The sequence below is a fragment of the Schistocerca serialis genome, chromosome 7 (assembly GCF_023864345.2).
Source record: "Schistocerca serialis cubense isolate TAMUIC-IGC-003099 chromosome 7, iqSchSeri2.2, whole genome shotgun sequence".
Lineage (NCBI taxonomy): Eukaryota > Metazoa > Arthropoda > Insecta > Orthoptera > Acrididae > Schistocerca > Schistocerca serialis.
In genome coordinates, this window is record NC_064644.1 from 82,242,910 (window position 1) to 82,266,256 (window position 23,347).

At 41.2% G+C, this 23,347-nt stretch overlaps 1 protein-coding gene across 1 annotated transcript in view; it reads right to left on the reverse strand.

The window, feature by feature from the left end:
• LOC126412729 (protein C19orf12 homolog) overlaps window positions 1-15,289 on the reverse strand; it is a 35,510-nt gene extending 20,221 nt beyond the window's left edge. Inside the window, exon 1 of the mRNA XM_050082460.1 lies at window positions 14,768-15,289. Coding sequence (XP_049938417.1) covers window positions 14,768-14,927 — 160 coding nt within the window. The 5' untranslated portion in view covers window positions 14,928-15,289. The remainder of the gene's footprint in view (window positions 1-14,767) is intronic.
• Window positions 15,290-23,347: the final 8,058 nt, after the last annotated feature.

The window sequence follows — 23,347 nt, forward strand, 5'->3', positions numbered from 1 at the left end:
GGTTGATCGGCCGCCAGAAGTGCGCCTCGGCGACACAGAAGACGGCCGAGGGCGGTTACCGCCAGGTGGTGCTGTAGATGAGACACGCCGTGGTGGAGAAGGAGAGGAACTGGATTTCTTATTAGCCTTCTTGGAAACATGATGTTTAGATGAAGGAGGAACCGATGGTTGTGAAGTTGGGATATGTAAAAAATCTTCACGAGTATGCTCTTTTTTGGTAGTCCGGGTGTCTGACTTTTGGGATCGAGATTTAGCAGAACCCAATGAAGGGCGAGTCATAGATTGAGCAGGCGAAAGTGGGGAGGTTGAACGGGCGATCTTTGCGCTGGCCGATCTGACGACCGTGTCACTAAAGGTGAGATCACAAGTCTGCGTGGCCGCCTCCTTTGTTGGCCGAGGAGAGGCAAGGACAGTGCTGTATTTTCCTTTTTTGTTTGTTTGTTTTGGTTTTACGGCGCAAAACTTCTATGGTCATTAGCGCCCGGTCCGTGACTTAGGAAAAAGTAAAAAACCGAAATTGAAAACCAGTAGCAATGGGAACGAAAGTCATAAAATTGGAGAAACTAAAAGCAGAAGGAAGGCTTAAAAATCCACTACAGAAAGGGGTTGGTTGTCCCAAACAAAAGCTTCAAATGACTGACGTCATTTCACTGGTACTAATAAATTTGAGAACGCGGTCGGCTGAGCGCGTGTCATCTGCTAAAATCGACGATATATAGACGATAGCTGTAGACGGGAGCCTAACGGATTAGAATAGGGGCACTCAATTAAAAGGTGTCTTACCGTCCACAGCTGAGAGCAGTGGGGACAGAGTGGGGGAGGATCGCCACTTAAAAGATGTCGACGGCTAAAAAGACAGTGCCCTATCCAGAGTCTAGTTAAAATTACCTCCTCCCGACGACGCGTTCGGGAGGAAGAGGTCCAAGCACAGGGAAGAGCTTTCATGTCCCGCAATTTATTATGGGTAAGTGTCGACCAATACGTGTGCCATAAATGAACAACACGTCAACATAGGACACTCCGTAGATCGGCGAAGGGAATCGATTGAATAGCTGGCCGAGGAAGAGAGACTGCAGCCTTGACTGCAATATCGGCCGCCTCATTTCCACAGATACCAATGTGTCCCGGGAGCCAGAGGAACGCAACTGAGACGCCCCCCAGGTGGAGCAAGCGCAGACAGTCCTGAATCCGGTGGACCAGAGGGTGCACAGGGTAAAGAGCTTGGAGACTGAGGAGAGAGCTGAGAGAATCTGAGCAGATTACGTACTGTATCCGCTGATGGCGGCGGATGTAGTGGACAGCCTGGAGAACAGCGTAAAGCTCCGCAGTATAAACCGAACACTGGTCGGGAAGCCAAAAGTGATTTGGGGTGTCGCCAACAATATAGGCACTCCCTACACCTAACGATGTTTTCGAGCCGTCGGTGTAAATAAATGTGGCGTCCGTCATTTGTGCACATAGAGCAGCAAATGCCCGATGATAAACAAGTGAAGGGGTACCATCCTTGGGAAACCGACAAAGATCACGGAGCAGGCAGATCCGGGGACCGAGCCAAGGCGGTGCTGTATCCCAAGTTGTCAAGTTGGTTTTAGGAAAGCGGAAGGAAAGAGGATGAAGCAGTTGACGGAAGCGGACTCCCGGTGGTAGTAGGGACGAGGGGCGGCCTGCATACCCTACATCAAAGCAGGCGTCAAAAAAAATGTCATGGGCTGGATTAGCAGGCATGGAAGACAGATGGTTAGCATAACGACTCAGAAGGACTGCTTGCCGATTGGACAGCGGAGGTTCAGCAGTCTCAGCATAAAGGCTTTCCTCAGGGCTGGTGTAAAAAGCTCCAGACACTAAACGTAATCCACGGTGGTGGATAGAGTCGAGACGCCGGAGAATAGACGGCCGAGCAGAGAAATAGACTATGCTTCCATAGTCCAATTTCGAGCGCACTAAGGCACGATAGAGGCGGAGAAGGACCACTCGGTCCGCTCCCCAGGAGGTACCATTCAGGACACGGAGGGTGTTGAGGGATCGCATACAGCGAGCCGAAAGATAGGAAACGTGGGCGGACCAGCACAGTTTTCTGTCAAACATAAGACCCAAGAATTTAGCAACGTTTGAAAACGGAAGGTTGACAGGACCTAGATGTAAGGAGGGCGGAAGAAACTCCTTACGTCGCCAAATATTAACACAAACGGTCTTACTGGGAGAAAAACGGAAGCCGGTTTCGATGCTCCAAGAGTGGAGGCGATCGAGACATCCTTGAAGACGTCGTTCAAGAAGGCTGGTCCGTTGAGAGCTGTAGTAGATCGCAAAATCGTCCACAAAGAGGGAGCTCGAGACATCAGGAAGGAGACAATCCATAATTGGATTGATGGCAATGGCAAACAGTACAACACTCAGCACGGAGCCCTGGGGTACCCCGTTTTCTTGGGAGAAAGTACGGGAGAGAGTAGTGTTCACCCGCACTCTAAATGTGCGCTCTGCCATAAATTCGCGAAGAAAAAGGGGCAGCCGACCTCGAAAGCCCCAAGAGAACAGTGTGCGGAGGATGCCTGTCCTCCAACAGGTACCGTATGCTCTCTCCAGATCAAAAAATATTGCTACTGTTTGGCGTTTCCGGAGAAAGTTGTTCATGATATAAGTGGAGAGAGCAACAAGATAGTCAACTGCAGAACGATGCTTTCGGAATCCGCATTGGGCAGGTGTTAAGAGACTGCGGGACTCCAGCCACCAAGCTAAACGGCAATTCACCATACGCTCCAAAACCTTACAGACACTACTCGTGAGAGAAATGGGGCGATAGCTAGAGAGGAGATGTTTGTCCTTTCCAGGTTTCGGAACAGGAACGACGATAGCTTCCCGCCATCGTCTGGGAAAAGTACTGTCGGTCCAAATTCGATTATAAAGACGAAGGAGGTAACGCAGACTATGGGTTGATAAATGCAGCAACATTTGGACGTGGATACCATCCGGTCCTGGGTCGGAGGAGCGAGAAGAAGAGAGTGCATGTTGGAGTTCCTGCAAGGAGAAAACAGTATTGTAGCTTTCGCGATTTTGAGAGGAGAAAGCAAGAGGTCGCACTTCCGCTGCACGTTTCTTCGGGAGAAACGCTGGCCGGTAATTTGAAGAGCTCGAAATCTCAGCAAAGTGCTGACCCAACGAGTTAGAAATTGCGACGGGGTCCACTAATGTGTCATGCGCGACAGTGAGCCCAGAAACCGGGGAGTAACTAGGCGCGCCTGAGAACTGTCGAAGCCGACTCCAAACTTCCGAGGAGGGAGTGAAGGTGTTAAATGAGCTAATAAAGAATTTCCAGCTTGCCTTCTTGCTATCGCGGATGACACGACGGCATCGCGCTCGGAACTGCTTATAGCGGATACAGTTGGCCAAAGTAGGATGGTGGCGGAAAACGCGGAGAGCACGTCGCCGCTCACGTATTGCATCACGGCATGCCTCGTTCCACCAAGGAACTGGGGGGCGCCGGGGCAATTCGGAGGTGCGTGGTATTGAATGTTCCGCAGCTGTAAGAATAACGTCAGCAATATGCGTGACCTCATCGTCGACGCTGGGAAAGTGACGGTCATCGAATGTCGCTAGAGACGAAAAAAGTGTCCAATCGGCTTGGGCAAACTTCCAGCGTCGCGGGCGCATGTAGGGCAGTTGAGGCTGCAATCTAAGGACACATGGAAAGTGGTCACTCGAGTGTGTATCATCAAGGGCGAACCATTCGAAGCGCCGAGCTAGCGGAACAGTACCGACCGCAAGGTCCAAATGAGATAAATTTGTCGTGGAGGCAGACAAAAATGTAGGGACCCCAGTGTTGAGGCAAACTAGATCTGCTTGGTGGAAGACGTCTAGCAATAGTGAGCCACGTGAACAAGGATGTGGAGATCCCCAAAGCGGGTGGCGGGCATTGAAGTCCCAAACCAGCAAATATGGGGGTGGAAGCTGACCAAGAAGATGAAGGAGATCAGCTCGTGCCATTGATGTGGACGATGGAATGTATACAGTACAAAGAGAGAACGTGTATCCGGAAAGGGAAAGACGGACGGCGACAGCTTGGAAGGAAGTGTTAAAATGGATTGGGTGATAATGGAGAGTTTCATGGAGAAGAATCATGAGTCCTCCATGTGCTGGAGTGCCTTCAACAGAGGGGAGATCATATCGGACGGACTGAAAATGAGGGAGAACAAAGCGGTCATGGGGACGCAGCTTTGTTTCCTGAAGACAGAAGATGACCGGCGAGTAGGATCGTGAGAGGATCGACAATTCATCCCGATTAGCTCGAATACCGCAGATATTCCAGTGGATAATGGACATAGGGTGAACAGAAAATTGAGGAATGAGACCAAGGTCGCTGTCAACTCAACGACTACTCTGAGCTTGCGACCGACAGCATGGAATGGCATTCAGCTGTAGGCAGAAGATCCTGATCCATAGGTTGGTCAGGAGCAGCTCCTGCCACCAGCCATCAGTCGGTTGATCGGCCGCCAGCAGTGCGTCTCGGCGACACAGAAGACGGCCGAGGGCGATTTCCGCCAGGTGGTGCTGTAGATGGGACACGCCTTGGCGGAGAAGGAGAGGAACTGGGTTTCTTTGTAGCCTTCTTGGAAGTATGATGTTTAGAGGAAGGAGGAACCGTTGGTTGGGAAGTTGCCGTACGTAAAAACTCTTCACGAGTATGCTCTTTTTTCGAAGTCTTGGTGTCTGACTTTTGGGCTCGAGATTTAGCAGAACTCGACGGAGGGTGAGCCAGAGAGTGGGCAGCGAAAGTGGTGAGGTTGAACGGACGATCTTTGCGCTGGCCGATCTGACGACCGTGGCACTAAAGGTGAGGTCGCAAGTCTGCGTGGCCGCCTCCTTTGTTGGCCGAGGAGAAGCAAGGACAGTGCTGTATTTTCCTGTCTGAGGCACGGTGGGCTGTCGACTGGAGAATAATTTTCGAACAGCAAAGGTCGACACCTTTTCCTTTACTCTAATTTCCTGGATGAGCTTTTCGTCCTTAAAAACGGGACAATCTCGAGAGGAAGCAGGGTGGTCACCCATACAGTTGATGCAGCGAGGGGATGGAGGTGGACAAGCACCCTCATGGGCATCCTTGCCACACGTAACACATTTGGCCGGATTGGAACAGGACTGGCTGGTGTGATTGAACCGCTGACACTGATAGCAATGCGTAGGGTTTGGGACGTAAGGGCGAACGGAAATTATCACATAGCCTGCTTTGATTTTCGATGGGAGTTGAACTTTGTCAAATGTCAAGAAGACAGTGCGGGTTGGAATGATGTTCGTGTCAACCCTTTTCATAACCCTATGAATAGCCGTTACGCCCTGGTCAGACAGGTAGTGCTGAATTTCTTCGTCAGACAATCCATCGAGGGAGCGTGTATAAACGACTCCACACGAGGAATTTAAAGTACGGTGCAGTTCCACCCGGACAGGGAAGGTGTGTAGTAGTGAGGTACGCAGCAATTTTTGTGCCTGGAGGGCACTGACTGTTTCTAACAACAGGGTGCCATTCCGTAATCTGGAACAAGACTTTACAGGATCTGCAATTGCGTTGACACCTTTCTGAATAATGAAAGGGTTGACCGTGGAGAAGTCGTGACCTTCATCAGACCGAGAAACAACAAGGAACTGTGGCAACAACGGAAGAACTGTCTGTGGCTGAGACTCGGTGAACTTACGCTTGTGAGCAGACATAGTGGAAGGTGAGGGAACCATTGCGGAAGAATCCCCCATGATTACCTGCGTCTTCGATGGCGCGCTCCTCCCTTGTGGGGGCCCTCTCTGAGGGCACTCCCGCCCTAGGTGATTGTTCACACCTCAGGTCACACCTCCCGACAAACGGACAGAGGGATCAATCAGCACTTTCGGAAGGTATCAGCTTGGGTAATCAGCCCTCCCTGGGCCTGGCCGTTACCAGGGGGTACGTACGTGTCCTACCTGTCTACCCAGGGCGGGGAATTACGCGTTACCCCGTCACCGGCTACGCATGGAAGTGCGTGGGTCGGCCTTCAGACACGCACAGGGAGGAAGAAAGAGAAAGGGAAAGGAAAGAAGAGAGTTCTCAAACGCCGCAGCGGAGAAAAGGGTAAAGAGAATAGGTAAGGAAAAGAGAAGGACAAAGGAAGGATGAAGACATACAAACAAGGAAGGCAAAGAATGCGGTACATTTACAAGCGTCCGTCTCCGGACGTAGGCACAAACCATACTCCCAGAGGGGGAGAAAGGGATGGAAAGAGCCAGAGGTGAAGGGGGGGGGGGGGGGGGGGCGAAGATGGGGGATGGGGAAGGATGCGGAAAGGGAAGGTATGCAGCCCGGAAAGGAAGGAAGGCCACATTAGCTCGGGGTCCCGTGCTCGCTACACACGTATCCACAAAAGAGTTGTGGATCCCCTGGGGGAGGAGGGGGGGGGGGGGGGGGGGGAGAAGAGAGATGCTGCCTATGGAAAAATTAAAGTGATCTCTGGAGAAAAGAGAACCATCTGTACGAATATCAAGAGCTCAAATGGAAAAGAAGTCTTGAACAAAGAAAGAAAAGCAGAAAGGGGAAGGAGTATATAAAGGACCTATACAAGGAAGATATATTTGAGGGCAATATTATGGAAATGGAGGAGGACGTATTTGAAGATGGGAATGGAGATATGATTCTGCATGAAGAATTTATGAATTACTAAAAGACAAGTCAAAAGAAGACTCTGGGAGTAGACAACATTCCATTACAACTACTGATAGCCCTGGGAGAGCCAGATGTGAAAACTCTTCATCGGGTGTGTAAGATTTGCAAGACAGGTGAAACACCTTCAGACTTCAAGAAGAATATAATAATCCCGATTTGAAAGAAAGCAGGCGTTGACAGATGTGAAAATTACCAAACTATCACTTTATAGATCACGGTTGCAAAGTAATAAATTCTTTACAGAAGAAGAATGGAAAAAAACTGATAGAAGGCAACCTCAGGAAGTATCAGTTTGGATTCTGGAGAAATGTAGGAACACGCGAGACGATTCTCACCCTACAACCTCTCATTGAAGATAGGTTAAGGAAAAGCCAACCTATGTTCATACAGTAGCATTTGTAGACCTACATAAATGCTTTTGATGATATTGATTGGAATACTCTCCTTCAAATTCTAAAGGTGGCAGGGGTAAAATACAGGGAGCAACAGGCTAGTTACATCTTTTACAGAAAACAAACAGCAGCTGTAATGGCACTCAATCTTTATACTGAGAGAGAGAGATAGAGAGAGAGAGAGAGAGAGAGAGAGAGAGAGACCACAGTGAGAAGAAATAAGAACTTTAAGGTTTGCCAATGACATTGCAGTTCTTTTGGAGTCAGCAAAGGACTGGGGAGAGCAGCTGAATGGAATGGACAATGTCTTTAAAGGAGGATGTAAAACTAACATCAACAAAAGCAAAACAAGGGTGATGGAATGTAGTATAGTTAAATCCAGTGATGCTGAGAGAATTAGATTACAAACTGGGAACTTAAAATAGTAGCCGAGTTTTGCTACTTGGGTGGCAAAGTAACTGACGAAGGATAAAGTACAGACAATGTAAAATGTAGACCAGCAATGGCAAGGAAAGCATTTCTGAAGAAGATAAATTTGTTAACTTCAAAGATAGGTTTAAGTGTCAGGAAGAAAGTATTTGTATGGAGTGTATTCAAGTATGGAAGTGAAACATGGACAACAAACAGTTTAGACAAGAAGAAAATAGAGTCTCTTGAAATGTGGTGCTACAGAAGAATACTGGAGATTATACGGGTGGATCATGTATCTAACTAGGAGTTACTGAATAGAATTGAGGAGGCAAGAAATTTGTGGCACAACTTGACCAAAAGAAGCGATTGGTTGATAGGACACATTCTGAGACATCAAAGAACCACCGATTTAGTACTAGAGGGAAGTGCGTAAGGGTAAAAATCTTAGAGAGGGCTCAAGAGATGAATACAGTAAGCAGATTCAGAAGGATGTGGGTTGCAATAGTTACTCGAGTGATGATGATGAGGCTTGCCAGGACAGTAGCATGGAGAGCTGCATCAGACCAGTCTTCAGACTGAAGACCACAACACAATATTGGGGTATTCCAACCCGGACTTTCTACAGTTTTATTTTGGTATTCCATTCCCAAGGTAAAAGCAGACAATTAAGATTATTAAAAATGTATGTAATACATAGCACTCTACAATACAATAGAAAGGGAAAAAAATTGCATTCTCATCAAACACAATTAAACCACACCAGAAATTATGAACCATGTAAAAAAATATATATAATTGTATCAAATGAAAATTTATTTAAGGTAACACTTACTTGAAGGCAGAATCATGACTTGGTGCTTACCTGTAGGGGGTGAAATTCCAAGTAGGCTATTTACAAAAGACATCTTTAGAAAGATAGACTATATCTAAGCTTTCAGAACAGTTTGTGCCTTCCTCATTTAGGAGAGACTTGTCACTCAGACCTAAGGGTTATGCAAACCCATCTCTTGTGATAACATGGGGAGACAAATCTCCAATTACCCTTGCAGCAAGAGGGTTCCCCTTCACCCTGAAGCCTAAATGGCATGCTTCTCCTATCCATTCTTCTCCAAACCATCCTACTCTCCTCACTAAAGAAGACAATAATAGTTCCAAAACAGTTTTTCCCCTACTTTTAAAGATGTATGTGTTAGCAGTACTTGGCATTTTGTCTCCTGACACTTAGAACTGGCCTTCCATTCTACATTCTTGTAGAATATTGATGAATACCATGGGATGGGAGGAGTGAGATATATCACTACATGGCTCTCTATTGGGTAATTTCCAGCTATTATGAAGATGGGTGTTTGATTTCCTCATGTTGGCACGAACTTTAATGTACTTAAAGTGGAACTCCTGTCATTGAACACGTCTATCACTATTCCGTGTGGTGTGATAACATAATAAAAATTGTTTATATCTATTATTATGAACATAGTCTTTTGTGTTTCTCTTTGGTTATCTCAGTACTCCTTATTAACCAAAATGTTTTTTTTTTTCTTTTGTACAAACTCAAATATCCAATAGATTGTGACTGATCACAATATCTCACAATACAAATACCGCAATATGAATAAATCTGAAAGATAATCTTGCTAGTGTCCCTTCATGTAATGCATTCAATTATAAAAAGACCAATGCCAGCGACAACCTTGGAAAATTACCATTGTGGTATAAAGCACCCTCAAAAGATATACAGAGGTGGATACATTCAGAAGCTTTGGGTAGTGAATGGCCACAAAGGCCATCCCTGCAGCAAAATATCATGTTGCGTTGCTGATGTTTTACACAGTTCCACTTACACAATTGGACTTAATATGGCAACATTAATGGATGGGATGGGTTTGCAGAATCCTTTCTTACATGTCCCAGGTATCTGGAAGACATCATTCATTAAGATAATTTACTATTTCACTCAGTCCAGAAGGTCCCAGGCTCTGTAGTGTTCATGATATAAAATGTACTTGTATACAACTAAAAAGCACGGAGAACACCCTCCTGAGACGTAGGAAAGATGTTTACACTGAAGAGCCTGAGAGGGAGGAGGTGTCACCCCCGTGAAAATTATGTGCCTACCTCAATATACGTGATTTAAAGACAGATTCATGTGTACTCTGGCAAATTTTGGGGACAATCTGGAAAAATAACTACGGAGTACAGATTTGTGAGCACAGTGCAGGAAGTTCTGGAAGACCAGGAAACAATAGTACTAGGAATGAGAAATTTGAAATTCCCACAGGGTGTTTGAATTGGAAGAAACTCATCTCAATAAAGCCTATGAAAAACATTTCATACATTCTAACAATACCTTCTATTAAAGGATATGATTAGCATGCATTTGCAAAGAATACTGATATCAAGGAACTAAACATTTGCAGCTGTACACATTTCAGTTTTTCTCATTCTTAATTTAGAAGCTGTTTCTTCAACATAATTGAAATTTAAAAAATCTGGAGGGATTTACTGTTCCACTTAATCATACCTCAATTTTTCACTCATCATCTCAAATATGGCTGAACCAAATTCATGAGATTTTGAAGAGTAATTACTGGTTGCTGCCACACAGGATATAAGACAAAAAATAGTTAGATCAGCCTCATACTTCAGCCTCATACTTGTTTTGAGGTGAGAATTATCACTCATGTTTTGTTTTGTTTCCGATCCTATGATAAGAAGGAAAGGGATTACAGAGCGCCCAATTCCACCCATCTGCTTTGACCCATGAAATCATCAATATGGCGGGGATGGCTATTCTCAGTATCTCCAATAAGACGCCTATGACATCAACACATACACATGGCAACAAACACGAAAATACATATAAATAAGAACATTTCCTTCCAAGATATAATGAAAGTAACAGGACAACTGCAGAAATTTGAGAGATTTTACGATGGGGACGAGCTAAGAAAAAAAAAAAAAATTACTAGGGGGGGGGGGGGGGGGGGGGGGGGTGGGAAACACATTCCCCTAGACCAACAAAATCCACAGGAATCTGATACTTTCCTTGACCTATATAGCTCAACCGCAAATGCTGATAGCACAAAACCAACACCTACAATTACAAAAATTGGAATCTAACACTTTCCTTGACCTATACAGGGCAACCACAGCTAATGATACCAAAACGCAAACACTTACAACTACAAAAATTGGTATCCAACATAAATGGGAAATCGGACATTGGCTTTGACCTATATAGGTCAACCACAGCTAATGATACCAAAAAAACCAACACCTACAACTATGCTAATTATAAAACCAAACAAAAAACACTTCAAAAACCTAAAAATCAAACCTCTCTACAGAAATTTAAAAAAAAAAAAAAATCAATACACCATAAACACACAAAACATCACAACTCAAGGGGGAAAAAAACTTACAGATAAACGAAACTCAATCACACCTTACAAATTAACAACAACTGCTACAAAAAAGGTCCTCTACAACATAATCATAAAACAATCACCCCACCCCACCCACCTACCTAAATCCACCAAAAATTACCTCCCCCCCCCCATACACATACATACATACCAAACCCCCTCAACTAACCACCCTCTGCCTGTACATCTTACCCACAGCCCTCAGACATAAATCAAAAAATACAATATCCGTAGGCATGCTCTTCTGCCAGCAATACTCATCTAACAGACTGCAGATTAGAAGAGTGCCTCTTTCCCCCTCCCGGTGATTGATTTAACTGCCCCCCCAAAACCCCTCTGTTGTATTTTAAATCCCCCAGGTTCATAATTTTTAAACATTAAACAATGGTTCTCAACTAAATGATCAAAATCCCTTTTTTCCAAACCACTGTATGACGAAAAAGCATCTGAAATTACAGTACTCCCCTCCTCAATATACTCTTCAATTAACCCCACCAACTCCCTCTTAGCATGCTCCCCTCCCCCCCCCCCCCCCAAAAAAAAAAACCCTGACAACACAGTCAGCATGCCTGTCCCCCTGAAATAATAGCCACCAACATCCACAAACCAACTGGAGACTTACCCCCCACCCCCCCCATACCACCTACTCCCAAATTGCAACTCGTCTATCTCAAAAACCACTCCCAGCCCACCGAACTTCACATACTCAGAACACACTTCCCTATCAAAAGGAAATCAGTCTAACACCATTCTCTCACTCATTCCAGTCTCATGCACACAAAAACTAACTGAGGACCTATAACAGAAACAGTAAGTCAACAAAATCTTTCTCGTGGCCAGCCTAGATTTCTCGAACCAGGTACCGCATTCAATGGAGCGCCAAACATTGTCCTCTCGACACCACCACTTGTACCCATCCCTGGTCCGACACGCTGGAACTCTCGCCAACCTCATATTCTCGCGGAAGATACTGCACTTCACGATTTCCGCAATTACCCCAAATACTGGGAAGAATTTAACCAGGGACAACATGTCCTCTCCCATCTTCAGACACAACCAACTCAAACTAAACTCCACGCCATAATTACGTCACACACCACAATATCCTTTTGTTGTGGGTCAAAGCAGACATGTGGAACCTGACACTTCCATTGACCTGAAGGAAAAGTATTGCAACACACTTTTTCGAAGCTTTTCGTTTGTGCTCTTCGTACGTTGAACTTTGATTGATAATAGCTGAGTCTACTTAGTGCCTGGAAGCAGAAGCCTAAAATAAAACTAAAATTAAAAAAAAAAAAATTATATCACACACACACACACGCCTCACGTAATTGAAATTGAACCAGTATGTTAACAAAACAGTAAAAATGAATATTAGTAAAGAGTGGACTGTATTCCTGATCAATTGTTTATAATTAAGCTTCAGACTGCATCGTAAAACTACTACTGTACAATGTTAACATTAGCTCCTCAATTGGAACTTTCCAAAGTACCTTTAAAAAACAACTAGGCCTGAAGGAAATCCTCTGACCAAACACCACTATCATCCAGTACATAATCAAGTCTTTTTTCCAAAAGTAGTTTAAAGAGTTAAGCTTCAAAGCTGTGTTTCGTTTTTAAAAGTAAACTTACAGCAAATCCTTGTCTAACTCAACATAAATGTATATGAACCACAGTGAAACTATAAACCAAGATATACCTCTGCCCCAGATCTGCCAAAAGCATTTAACATAACTGACTAACATTTGCATTTTCAAACTAGGCCACAAAGATGTCAGTCATCCAAAAAGTCTGCTGACAATTTGCTGTATGGCAGAGCTGTCAACCTACCTTTATTGTTTCTATTCTTGACAACACATTAATATTGTTGGTTGATGGGAGACTCATTTTCAAGCTTGTGAAACCAGTTTTCAAAACTTGCCATGTTTTAAATATACTAAGACTGTGTACTAGAATGTCAACAGTGTTTCGGGCATGTTCTACATTTACTTCAATTAATTAATTAATTAGGAATAGATTGTTTGTGATGAAAGTTAGGCACCCGTAAAAATAATCACCACGGCATAGGAAAACAAAGTCAGAGTCTGTGGAACTCGGAAAAATCTAGATAATACTTCATTCACTTAAAATAATCTGTCAGATCCAGTTTAATATTTATGAGTCAATTCTGTTTTCAAATTACGATCTTTTAAACAGCAGTTTTGTTTATTCTCTCTCTCTCTCAGTATGCTCGTGTTAAAACAGCTGTTTATAGAAGTTTCAAGACTGGGCACCACATAGTATCCTTATTACACATTCCTATGCAGCAGTCCTTTCTTCTACGCTAGGGAGGGACAAAAGAATTAATTATGCAAAAAGGAAAGCAAGTCAATTTTTTTTACATTTTCATCTCAAAAGTCTGATATTATCTGTAAGACAGAAGTTGCAATGCTCAGACATTTAAGATGATCTGGATCATGCTATATCTATTTGCAGTTAGTACAGATGTAAATAGTTCTGGCTGAATATCAATAATTTACAAACAGCAGAAGCACTGAGTCCTCATGAAGAACATTTATTAAAAATACAAACACACAAGGATTTAGAATTGTTTCAGTTGTTGATTTACCCTCATGCTTTATTGCTAATGAATGTCCACAGCTACAGAACGATGAACACCACCTAATAAGATACTCAGTCTTGTCAGCATTGCACCTCCAAGTATTCTCTGGGAAGTCACTGCTGATCAAGAACTGAAGGTTGAAAACACTGAAACACCCACTGTTTGGTCATCAGTTACAGCTTACACTGAAACTGAGAACAAGTTTATTCCAAACATCAAAGCCTTTGGAAGTACCATCAGATAAGGCAAGAATTTCATTTGGACATCAAAGCACCAAAGGTGGAGTTACATTAATACTATCTGGTTGGTAACAGCTAGGACTGGTGTCTATGGAGATCCCTTAACAGAATAAGAACTGTTGTTGGCAAGCCTAAGTCGTCACGTAAGTCATGGGGCTTCATGCAAGTGGACGGTAACCGTGTGACCGCAAATGATCATGTGTTGCCATGCCCTAAGTGTTCCCACAAGGGTCCATCTAGAGATTTCCCAACAGTGACATGTGGTGAGAAACTACATAAAAGATCTTGATATTCATGATTAGCTGTTGCCATTTATGTTACACGATTCTGGGGAGCTGTGTTGAAATGCTGGTTAATAGTAGTTTAGTACTCTTTGTATACGTGTAGCTATACTTGGGATTCAAAACTCTTAGTACATGCCATGTGATAAAAACCAAATAAAATAAATTTGGAGAAATGCTACCCAAATGCAGACTTTTGTCAATTCCTTTGTTTTCTTAATTTAACTTTTTTTTTTGCAATATATGTATAGCCTATGTAAGCATGAATGTTATGTAACCACACGTATATGGTTGGACATGGGGATGGGGAAAGCAACACTGTACAACAACAACAACAACAAAAACTAACTCAAATGGTTAATTTTTTTCTAGTATGCAACGAGCCATATAAAAATAACTGCCACCACCTTACCTGTGTATCACTTATGACACACAATTACTTGTACCCAGTAACATAATTCTTGAAGCATAAAACATACAATTTGCACAAAATGCTCCTAAACCTAAATTAGAGTTGTTCTACATCCAACATAGTAATCAACTGTTGCAATGAATCATAACGCAACTGTGCGGGTGTCACATGTAAATAATTTGAATATTAACGTCACTGTAACCTAAATGTAAATACTTTGGCCATAGTTTGTGTGTCAGTTTCCTACTTGTTTTATGCGCACACTCTTATCAGTTGCGTATGTGAAACACTGCGCCAGATAGCCACAACAATAAATGTGCACTACTCACCAAGTGCCAAGCCAAGAGGTCCAAGCAGGAGGCCTCCACAAACGGTGGACACACCCGTAATTATTCCTCCTTTAGCCGATTCCTTGACTGCAACATTCATGTGTTCGTGTTCTGACACGATAGCAAGAGCATTCATTATTTCTCCAGTATTGAGAGGCATTTTTATTTAATATTACAGCTAGAGCTTTGAACGAGAACCTCAATTAGCGCCACTTATTGACGTAAATTTTGTTAACTGTGACGAAAGCTGACGATATTATTCCCATTAGATTTCACATTAAAAATTTAAACAAATTCATCGCAAATCTTACAAAATTTACTGCGCATCACTTTTAAACAGAATCGGTCTACTTCGTAAACGGCAACTTGTATAAACCTAATATCACCATCAGTAGTACTCTACGATATCTTCCTTATCTTGTCATAGCTTCCTAATCACTCCACATTCCAGAAGTCCACTGTCATGTGAACGTCTCAGTTTTTCCTGCTGAGTGCTAACTAAAATTACCCGGCGCAGAAATCATATTATGCTGTTGGCAGTGTTGCCAACTCTAAAAAACCCGAGTCGCTAGATTCAATATCAAAAGTCGCTAGAAGGTCGTTAAAACTGATTTCACTAGGGGTGTACTGAAAATTTCGTGCTGTGCATGGTGCAATAAGCCAGTGAGGGGGGGGTTATAAAATATTAATAAACATTGTCTCATACGTAATTGCTATATTGTATTAATTAAATGACGCATTACTTGAACAACATACATATAAAATACGCTAACGTTTAATTAAACATGTTATCATAATTGACGCAACACATAAATTGTTGTTTCAATCACAGTAGTCAAATTTACTAGAAATATACAACTACATTTGTAACAAAAGAAAGCAAGAACTCAAATTAGGTTACAAAATACATACATACCGGTATGTGAGCTATTCATCGTCGTCACTCAGAAGATCGAATAACTCTTCTGTTTCATGCTCTGACAGAACTGTAGTTGATGTAGAGGGTTGAACGTCGCTCGAAAGATGATGTTGCAGTTCAACAGGTTTTGTCGCAAAAGAGTAACTTTTGTTCGTTCCAATAAGCTCCAATAGGTCTGACGCTATGTCAAAAGATGCACAATCTTTATTTTGTTTCCTCAGCTGGTCTCTCAATATGATCAAAGCATTAATTGTCTTTAACGATAGTCTGTTACGTTGTTTAGTTTTTATTATGTTCATTGAACTGAATATTCTTTCCACTTCTGCATTTGAATGCGGTAGGCATAGAACAGTCATTGCTGGGTGTGAAATCAAAGAAAAAGGATTCTCCCCTGCGGCATTTTTATACTGCAAAAACCTCGCTCCTAAATCGAACAGTGTTAGTAGTGTTATTCCACCTAATGAAATTGATATTATGCCATTCTTGCAGCATACCGTCTATGAAATCGCCACTAAAACCCTATTCTTTGGCTACATCCACTACAGCATTATTTTTATTCACTTTTAGTGTTTCTTCAACATTCAGCATTGACATTTTTTTCAGTATCGTAACGTTACTTGGCAGTCTTTGTTGAATTTCTTTTATGAGTTTCAGACTAAACTGAATGCGTCTCTTCTTCAAATAAACTTTATTTTCTTCAGACAAACTTGATTCAGACAATTTCTGTTCAAACATAAAGCCAAGGTTCGGATTTGAGTACGGACATTTGCTTGGAACTGGTGTTGTCAACAAATCAACAGTTGGAAAAACTATGTTTTGTCCGAGTTACTGCATGAGAAATACAAGTGTATCTAGTAATTTAGTGGGGTCATTGTCTTCTCCTTCAAAAGCTTTTATTGCTATTTGTACGTCTTTTAAAGCATGTTTAAGGTAAAACATGTCAAGATGATTTGTGTTGTCACAATACATCTTGTACGAAAGATCGGCAGTGTAACAACTGTCTTGAACCATGGCAAGTGAAAAATGTAGCTTTAGTTCTTACCACTGCTCCAGAATTCTTCGTATTGCTGGTTCAATTGAAAGTCAACTTGTTGCGCAGACCTTCAAAATTTTTAGTGGCTGTTTTCCACAATTTATTGCCTCATAAACATTCTTATATTCCTCTTGTCTTTTGGGTGAACTGGAGAACCAATTGTAGGTTTCCCATACAAGAAACTCTATGTTTTTAGGTATGGTATTCACTGAGGCATGCGAAACTGCAAGATGAAGAGAATGACAAATGCAACGGATCAGTACCAAATGCTTCAAACCATATTCTCTCTTGAGTTGTTCGAAAATCCCATTGTTTATTCCAACCATTACAGAAGCATTATCTGTGCCAGTTCCTACCATATTAGCAATTGGAAGCTTGAGATCTTTCAAAGAATTCACAAGAACAGCAGCCAGATTTCTTGCATCTGCAGTTTCTACTACAGCGAGTTTGAGAAATGCTGATCTAATGGTTTGGTTGTTTACACTATAGTACCGTACAACGATACCTAGCATTTTAGATATTGATACATCTGTGGATTCATCTATTAGTACACTGTATTTTTGGTTACCTATATCTTCAATCAGTGATTGTGTAAAACATGGAGCCAAAGCTTCAGTTATAATGTTAGTGCACTTTGTACGATGTAATTGCATGTTTTTAGCGCCCTCATCACCGGAAAACACCTTCTTGCACAGTATTCGTAAATGATCTACAGCTAAAATAGAACAATGTTCAGCAATAAATAAAGAAAGGGCGCCTTCAGCTCTGCTTGCTATTCTAACTGTAGTTTTCGGAACAATTTGTGGTTTGTGTCTTTTTTAAAATCAATTTGTTGTTTATGCTTAATAGTTTTCGAATGCTTTCTAATATCACACAATTTAGCATAAAACTCTGTTGCACATACTTGACATTTTGCCTTGGATAAGTTTCCAACGACTGGTTTCAACCACCCATTTAATTCAGGTTCAGCTTCCCATGCATCCTGATATTTTTGAGCGTACTGCTTCTTCTTCTGCGATAAATCCATTATGTAAGCCACCACAACATAAGGTTCACCAATTTATAATCACTGAAAATACATTAAAACTCAGGCGAATTACAGGTCATGAAACAATCTACTCACTCGGTAACTCTGTATCAGTCCTATTGTTCACTGTTTCGAACGTAATAATGTCTGAGATACCCCCACCGAATTGTTCTTGCGTTACCACTGTGCATGTGGTAATAATTTGACTGCGAGTAATATTTCGAAAAATTAGAGGTTGCTGGACAGAAATGTATTTTATTATGCTTAATACTACGTATGTTTTTTGTCAATTCGAAAAATAAAGGGAGTTCAAAAGTTGAAGAATTGTAGATCGATATGCTATTGACGATAACAGGCTAGTGGGTAATGAATAATGAATTGTTCTATAGTCAAGGTTTTCTTACTCTGTAGGCAATTCCCACATTCAGGTTTACTAAATGCTGAACAATGCTACATGATCTGCTAAGAACTTAAATTTAACTTAGTAAATCTACATGATCTGCTAAGAACGTAATTTAACTTAGTAAATCTAGAACAAAGTCAGTGTAGTACCCATTCTATAGTTAAAATCTTAGTTTTGTTAATGAAAATACTGGCCCAAAATAGTTTTTATTTGTACTTCAAAAGTCGTCAGTACTCCAAAAGTCGCCAGATAAGTCGCTAAATAACTTTTGTCGCTAAAAAGTTTTTTTTGTCACTAAGATGAAGGCAAAAGAAGCCATTTCTAGCAACAAAGTCGCTAAATTGTCAATACTGGCTGTTGGCTGTAGCAGCCAGTCACATTCATGGCTTTTCTTGTGGTTTAAATTTCTATGTATGACATAAGCTCAGGAAACACATTAGCTGATTACTGTTATTTTTTACTAGCGGAAATTTTGATGTGTTTTGTGTCCTCATGAAGCCTTAAAAAAATAGTGGAGTCTTAGAGACAGAAAGAACAATCTACACCCAAGTCAGTGACTCTTTAAGCGATGGAATTTTCGCATATCAATTTACTTCGCGAATAACACGGCGAACCCGATGACTGGCGAAATTATTTGTGACTGGACGTGGAAACGTAAATATCTGTAGATTCTAGTAGCTACTCAACTAACACAACAAAATTCTTGCATGGAGGAAGTAATATCACCACGTGAACCACTGATAGCGACATTGCGAGTGCAGGCAACAGTGAATAGTTAAAAAATTTAGAATTTTCGACAGCAATGTCCAAACAAGCATTAAGCAAAACAACATGTGACATATTGCGAAGCTATTTAATAACGCCCACAAGAGTTTTATGAAAACAAGTAAATAAAGTATTTAAGTTATGGAATATACCAACTGTGACCTTCAGAATAAATGTTTACATTTTGGACGTGTTTTGAACAGCATAAACACTAAAAAATTGCTGGAATGTCCAATTAGCTGTCCTTTACTTTGATTCTGAAAATATGTAGATTTTTCAGGTCTGTGCTTGCAGCATACCTACCAGCAACATGATATTAACTTTTGCATCAGAATATAATCTATTTTGAACTTAAGATAGGGATTCATAGTACATACGAAAAGTTTTAATATTGTGCTAGTGAACTGTACAGTTTACCTTTAATTCATTCTTATTCTGAACCACAGATTCCATCAAGGATTAAACGTATTGGTGCACAAACCAGCAGCTTCTTTTATTATTACTTTATTACCAATTCTATGACATTCACCAGCCACAGCTGGACAGACAGTGTCAAGATACAACATTATCAAAATGCATGAATACAACTCTACTATGATAGTAATTTAATACCACAAGACATATTTAAGTTATAAATTAGATTATAATAATATCACAACAATAAAATAGATACACATATATATTGAAATTAAATATAACTATTGCTGTTGGAGTCATGGAACTGAGCTGCAGCTCAAGTAAACACTATGCAATTACTAGAGATGAAATCTTCAATATTGTAGAAGGGTTGCTCTTTTGCTTACACAAAATTGTGGTTTTAAACTGCTCCCATGGTAAAGCCTGAATGTCATGAGGTAGAGCATTAAACAATTTTAGGGCCACCATTGGGAAGCTGTTTTGTGTCTTTGCTAATCGACACCTTGGCATGTCGATACGGTCTTTGTTGCGAGTGCTGTATTTGCGAACTTCAATTCTCTTTCTGTAGATATCATGGTTTCTCTTTATGTGGAAGAGGCAATTCAATATATACTGGTTGTAAACAGTCAGAACTCCTAACCTGGAGAAAACTGGTTTACAGTGGCCTGTTTTTTGCTTGAAGTAATGATCCTAATTGCTTTCTTTTGCAGTAAAAGCACATTCATGCAGCCTGCAGAATGGCCCCAAAACAACAGCCCATAACTGATGTGGCTTTGGAACGTTGCATAGTATACAGTTAGCAGGTACTGTTCTGGTACTATACTTTTCAGTTTCCTCGAGAAGTACAGGATCTGTGAAAGTTTGGAACATATATGTTTGGTGTGCTGTTGTCAGGTTAATTTAGTATCAATGAGAAAGCCCAGAAGTTTAAAATCTGCTGTGTTACCCAGTGCTCTAGTACTGCTGAGGCTGCATATCATCCTCTGAGTTTTTTCTTCATTAATTTTCATTTTGTTCATGATAAACCAGGCCTTAGCTTCATTGAACAAGACTTCTGCTTGCTGGACTGCCTGTACAACATTCTCTCCTTTTTAGAACAAGGTTGTATCATCCGCAAACTACAAGGTGTGCCCATTGGAACCTATGTCATTTACGAAGATAAGGAACAGCAGGGTCCCTGTTACCGATGCCTGTGGCACACCATGCTGCAGCTTCTTATCATCTGAATCAGCTCCTTGGATGGAAACAATCTGTCGTCTGTTTCTCAGGTAGTATTCAAGAGTTTGCAGGACAGATCCCCCTATACCATATGTTTTTAGCTTTCTGAGCAGGGCCTTGTGTGGGATGCAGTCAAATGCCTTACTAAGGTCACAGAGTACTAGTGCTATGGACTCTTTGTCTTCAAAACCCTGACTTATGTTTGTAACTAAATCAAGTACAGCTGTTGTTGTTGACCTGCCTTTCCAAAAGCCATGTTGTGCGTCATTAAAGAGACTATTTCCTTCAAAGTAACTTAATAGTTGTTCTTTCATTATCGACTCCATCGCCTTCGTTAGTGCTGGTATTATAGATATGGGCCTGTAGCTTGACACTTCATGTGGACTGTCTTTTTTGTAAACAGTCACTGTGTGTGCTACTTTCAGGAAGTCTGGGAATTCCTCTGCATAGAGGCATTTATTTATTACTACTGTTTATGCCTGTGCAATTTCACTTATTATAGTTTTTAATATAGTACAGGACATGCCATAAATATCAGGGCTCCCTGAAGATTTGTAGATTTTACCATTTTTATTATTTCTTTCGATACACTCTCTTCGACATTACCATGCTGCATTTATTCTCAAATTTCACAGCAATTGCAGGATCCATCCCAAAGTCAGGAATTTCATCTACTTTGTTTGTCACTATTTTTATAAAATAGTCATTAAACTCATCTGGACTGCAAGAATTAGAGCAAGAGGTGAGCATTTTCCTGTGGTCATTAACCAGATCCAATGCTGCCTTACAAGGATTGTGAGCTTCTTCAATAAATCTGGTATTGCTTTCCTTCTTTCCTTTTTCTTCTTCCATTCTGTAGATCCTTTTGATCTGTAAATAACTAGAGTACAGTCTATTCTTAATATCTATATCTTTAGCAGTTTTGATCTTGTCATTTGGTATTTGGAGAATACATTTTATTTTGGCTAGTCTACCACCTCTTTACTTTGCTATTTTTTGTCTACATTTTGATTTAGCATTTGAAAATATTTGAGGTTTTAATGGAAAATGTTCATAAAATTTCATTTTAAGGGTCTGGAACATGTGGTTGAATGCAGAATTTGGTGGCAATTCATCAATTATTTGGTGCCAATCTATAGAAGACACTAGTTTTGAAATCATCTCAGCTTTTCTTTGTAAACTCTATTTCTGAATACATAATTTGATTGCCAGCTGGGAATTTGTTGTGTACTTACTGAGTTTGTGCATAACTTCATGATTACTGCATGGTGATATTCTAATATAGCATCTACCACACTTACTTTGTAGTCCCAATTATTTAGGTTTGTCACAATTGTGTTAAGACAAATAGCTCCTCTTGTTGGTAGAGAGTTTCCTACCAATAGCCCATAGCTGTTTACTAAGTTCATGAAAGCTCTTTGTTTATCATTACCTTCTCCAATGTGAATGTTGAAGTTTCCATATAAAACAATTTTTGTCCCTAAGTACAGTAGGTGACACAGACAGCTTTCCAACTGGTTGAGGAAATTTTCAAAATTTCCATCTGGGGAACAGTACACAGAAACAACAATTAAGTGCCGGCCGGGGTGGCCGAGCGGTTCTAGGCACTACAGTCTGGAACCGTGCGACTGCTACGGTCGCAGGTTCGAAACCTACCTTGGGCATGGATGTGTGTGATGTCCTTAGGTTAGTTAGGTTTAGATAGTCCTAAATTATAGGGGACTGATGACCTCAGAAGTTGAATCCCATAGTGCTCAGAGCCATTTGAACCATTTGAACAATTAAGTTGGCATCTGACAGTCCCAAAGCAGCTAATTCTAGGTCTAGATCTACACAAAATTTACTTAAGTCACTTTTATTGGCACTGAGTTTACTGTTTACATACATAGCCACACCACCATGGATAGCAGTTTCTCTACACCATGCATTCACCATTTCTAAATATTCAATGTTTCTGTAGTATTCTGTTTCCGGTTGGGCTAGCCAGTGTTCACATATACATAATACATCAGGTCTCAATTCGTCAATAAACAGTGACAATGCATCAAGTTTTGTTCTGAGGCACTACACATTTACACTCGCTAGAACTAAGTCAACGTTTTCCTCAAAGATATCATTTCCTTTTTCACTAGAATGTTCTTGGTCTTGGGAGTTTATCGCACTGGTGCACTGGGCATCGTCCAGAATAAAAAACATTTTATCACTATGTTCTTCAGCCATATACTGTTGTCCATTATTTTGTCTTTTAGGTCGAAATCAACACCAATTTTGAAGCTATTATTTATTCCCTTTGTTTCCAGTTTTTCAACTGTAAAATTGTTGTGATTTGGGAAAGTGTTCTGTAAGAAGTTATTTACAGTTTCATCTGTGGTGCCACCTCTTAGTTTGCTTAGATGTAACCAGGCTTTTTTGTCACCATACAGCATTCCTTTTTCATCGCCAATACCTATTATGGCTTTATTTCTGTTTTTAGTACTGGCATTCACAAACGTTTGTAGCGTGGGCATCAAACACTGTTCACCAGATTTTCCATTTTGTAGCACAGTCTTGTAAGATGTTTTGTTTTCTTTTTCTGTGTCTTCAGTGGTTTTGGCCAGTTCATGTTCTTGTTTCGCTACAGTAGAATTTCTTCTGCCTCCTAGCTTGTTCTTAACTTCTTGCCAGTCTATATTGATGCCTTCTGAAGAGTTTTCATCCATCAGATTGTTTACGTCTGTATTTGGTTTCTTTTTAATCTGGGGTTGAGTTTCACTGACACATTCATTGTTTACATTTGTACTAGATGCCACTCTAGCAAT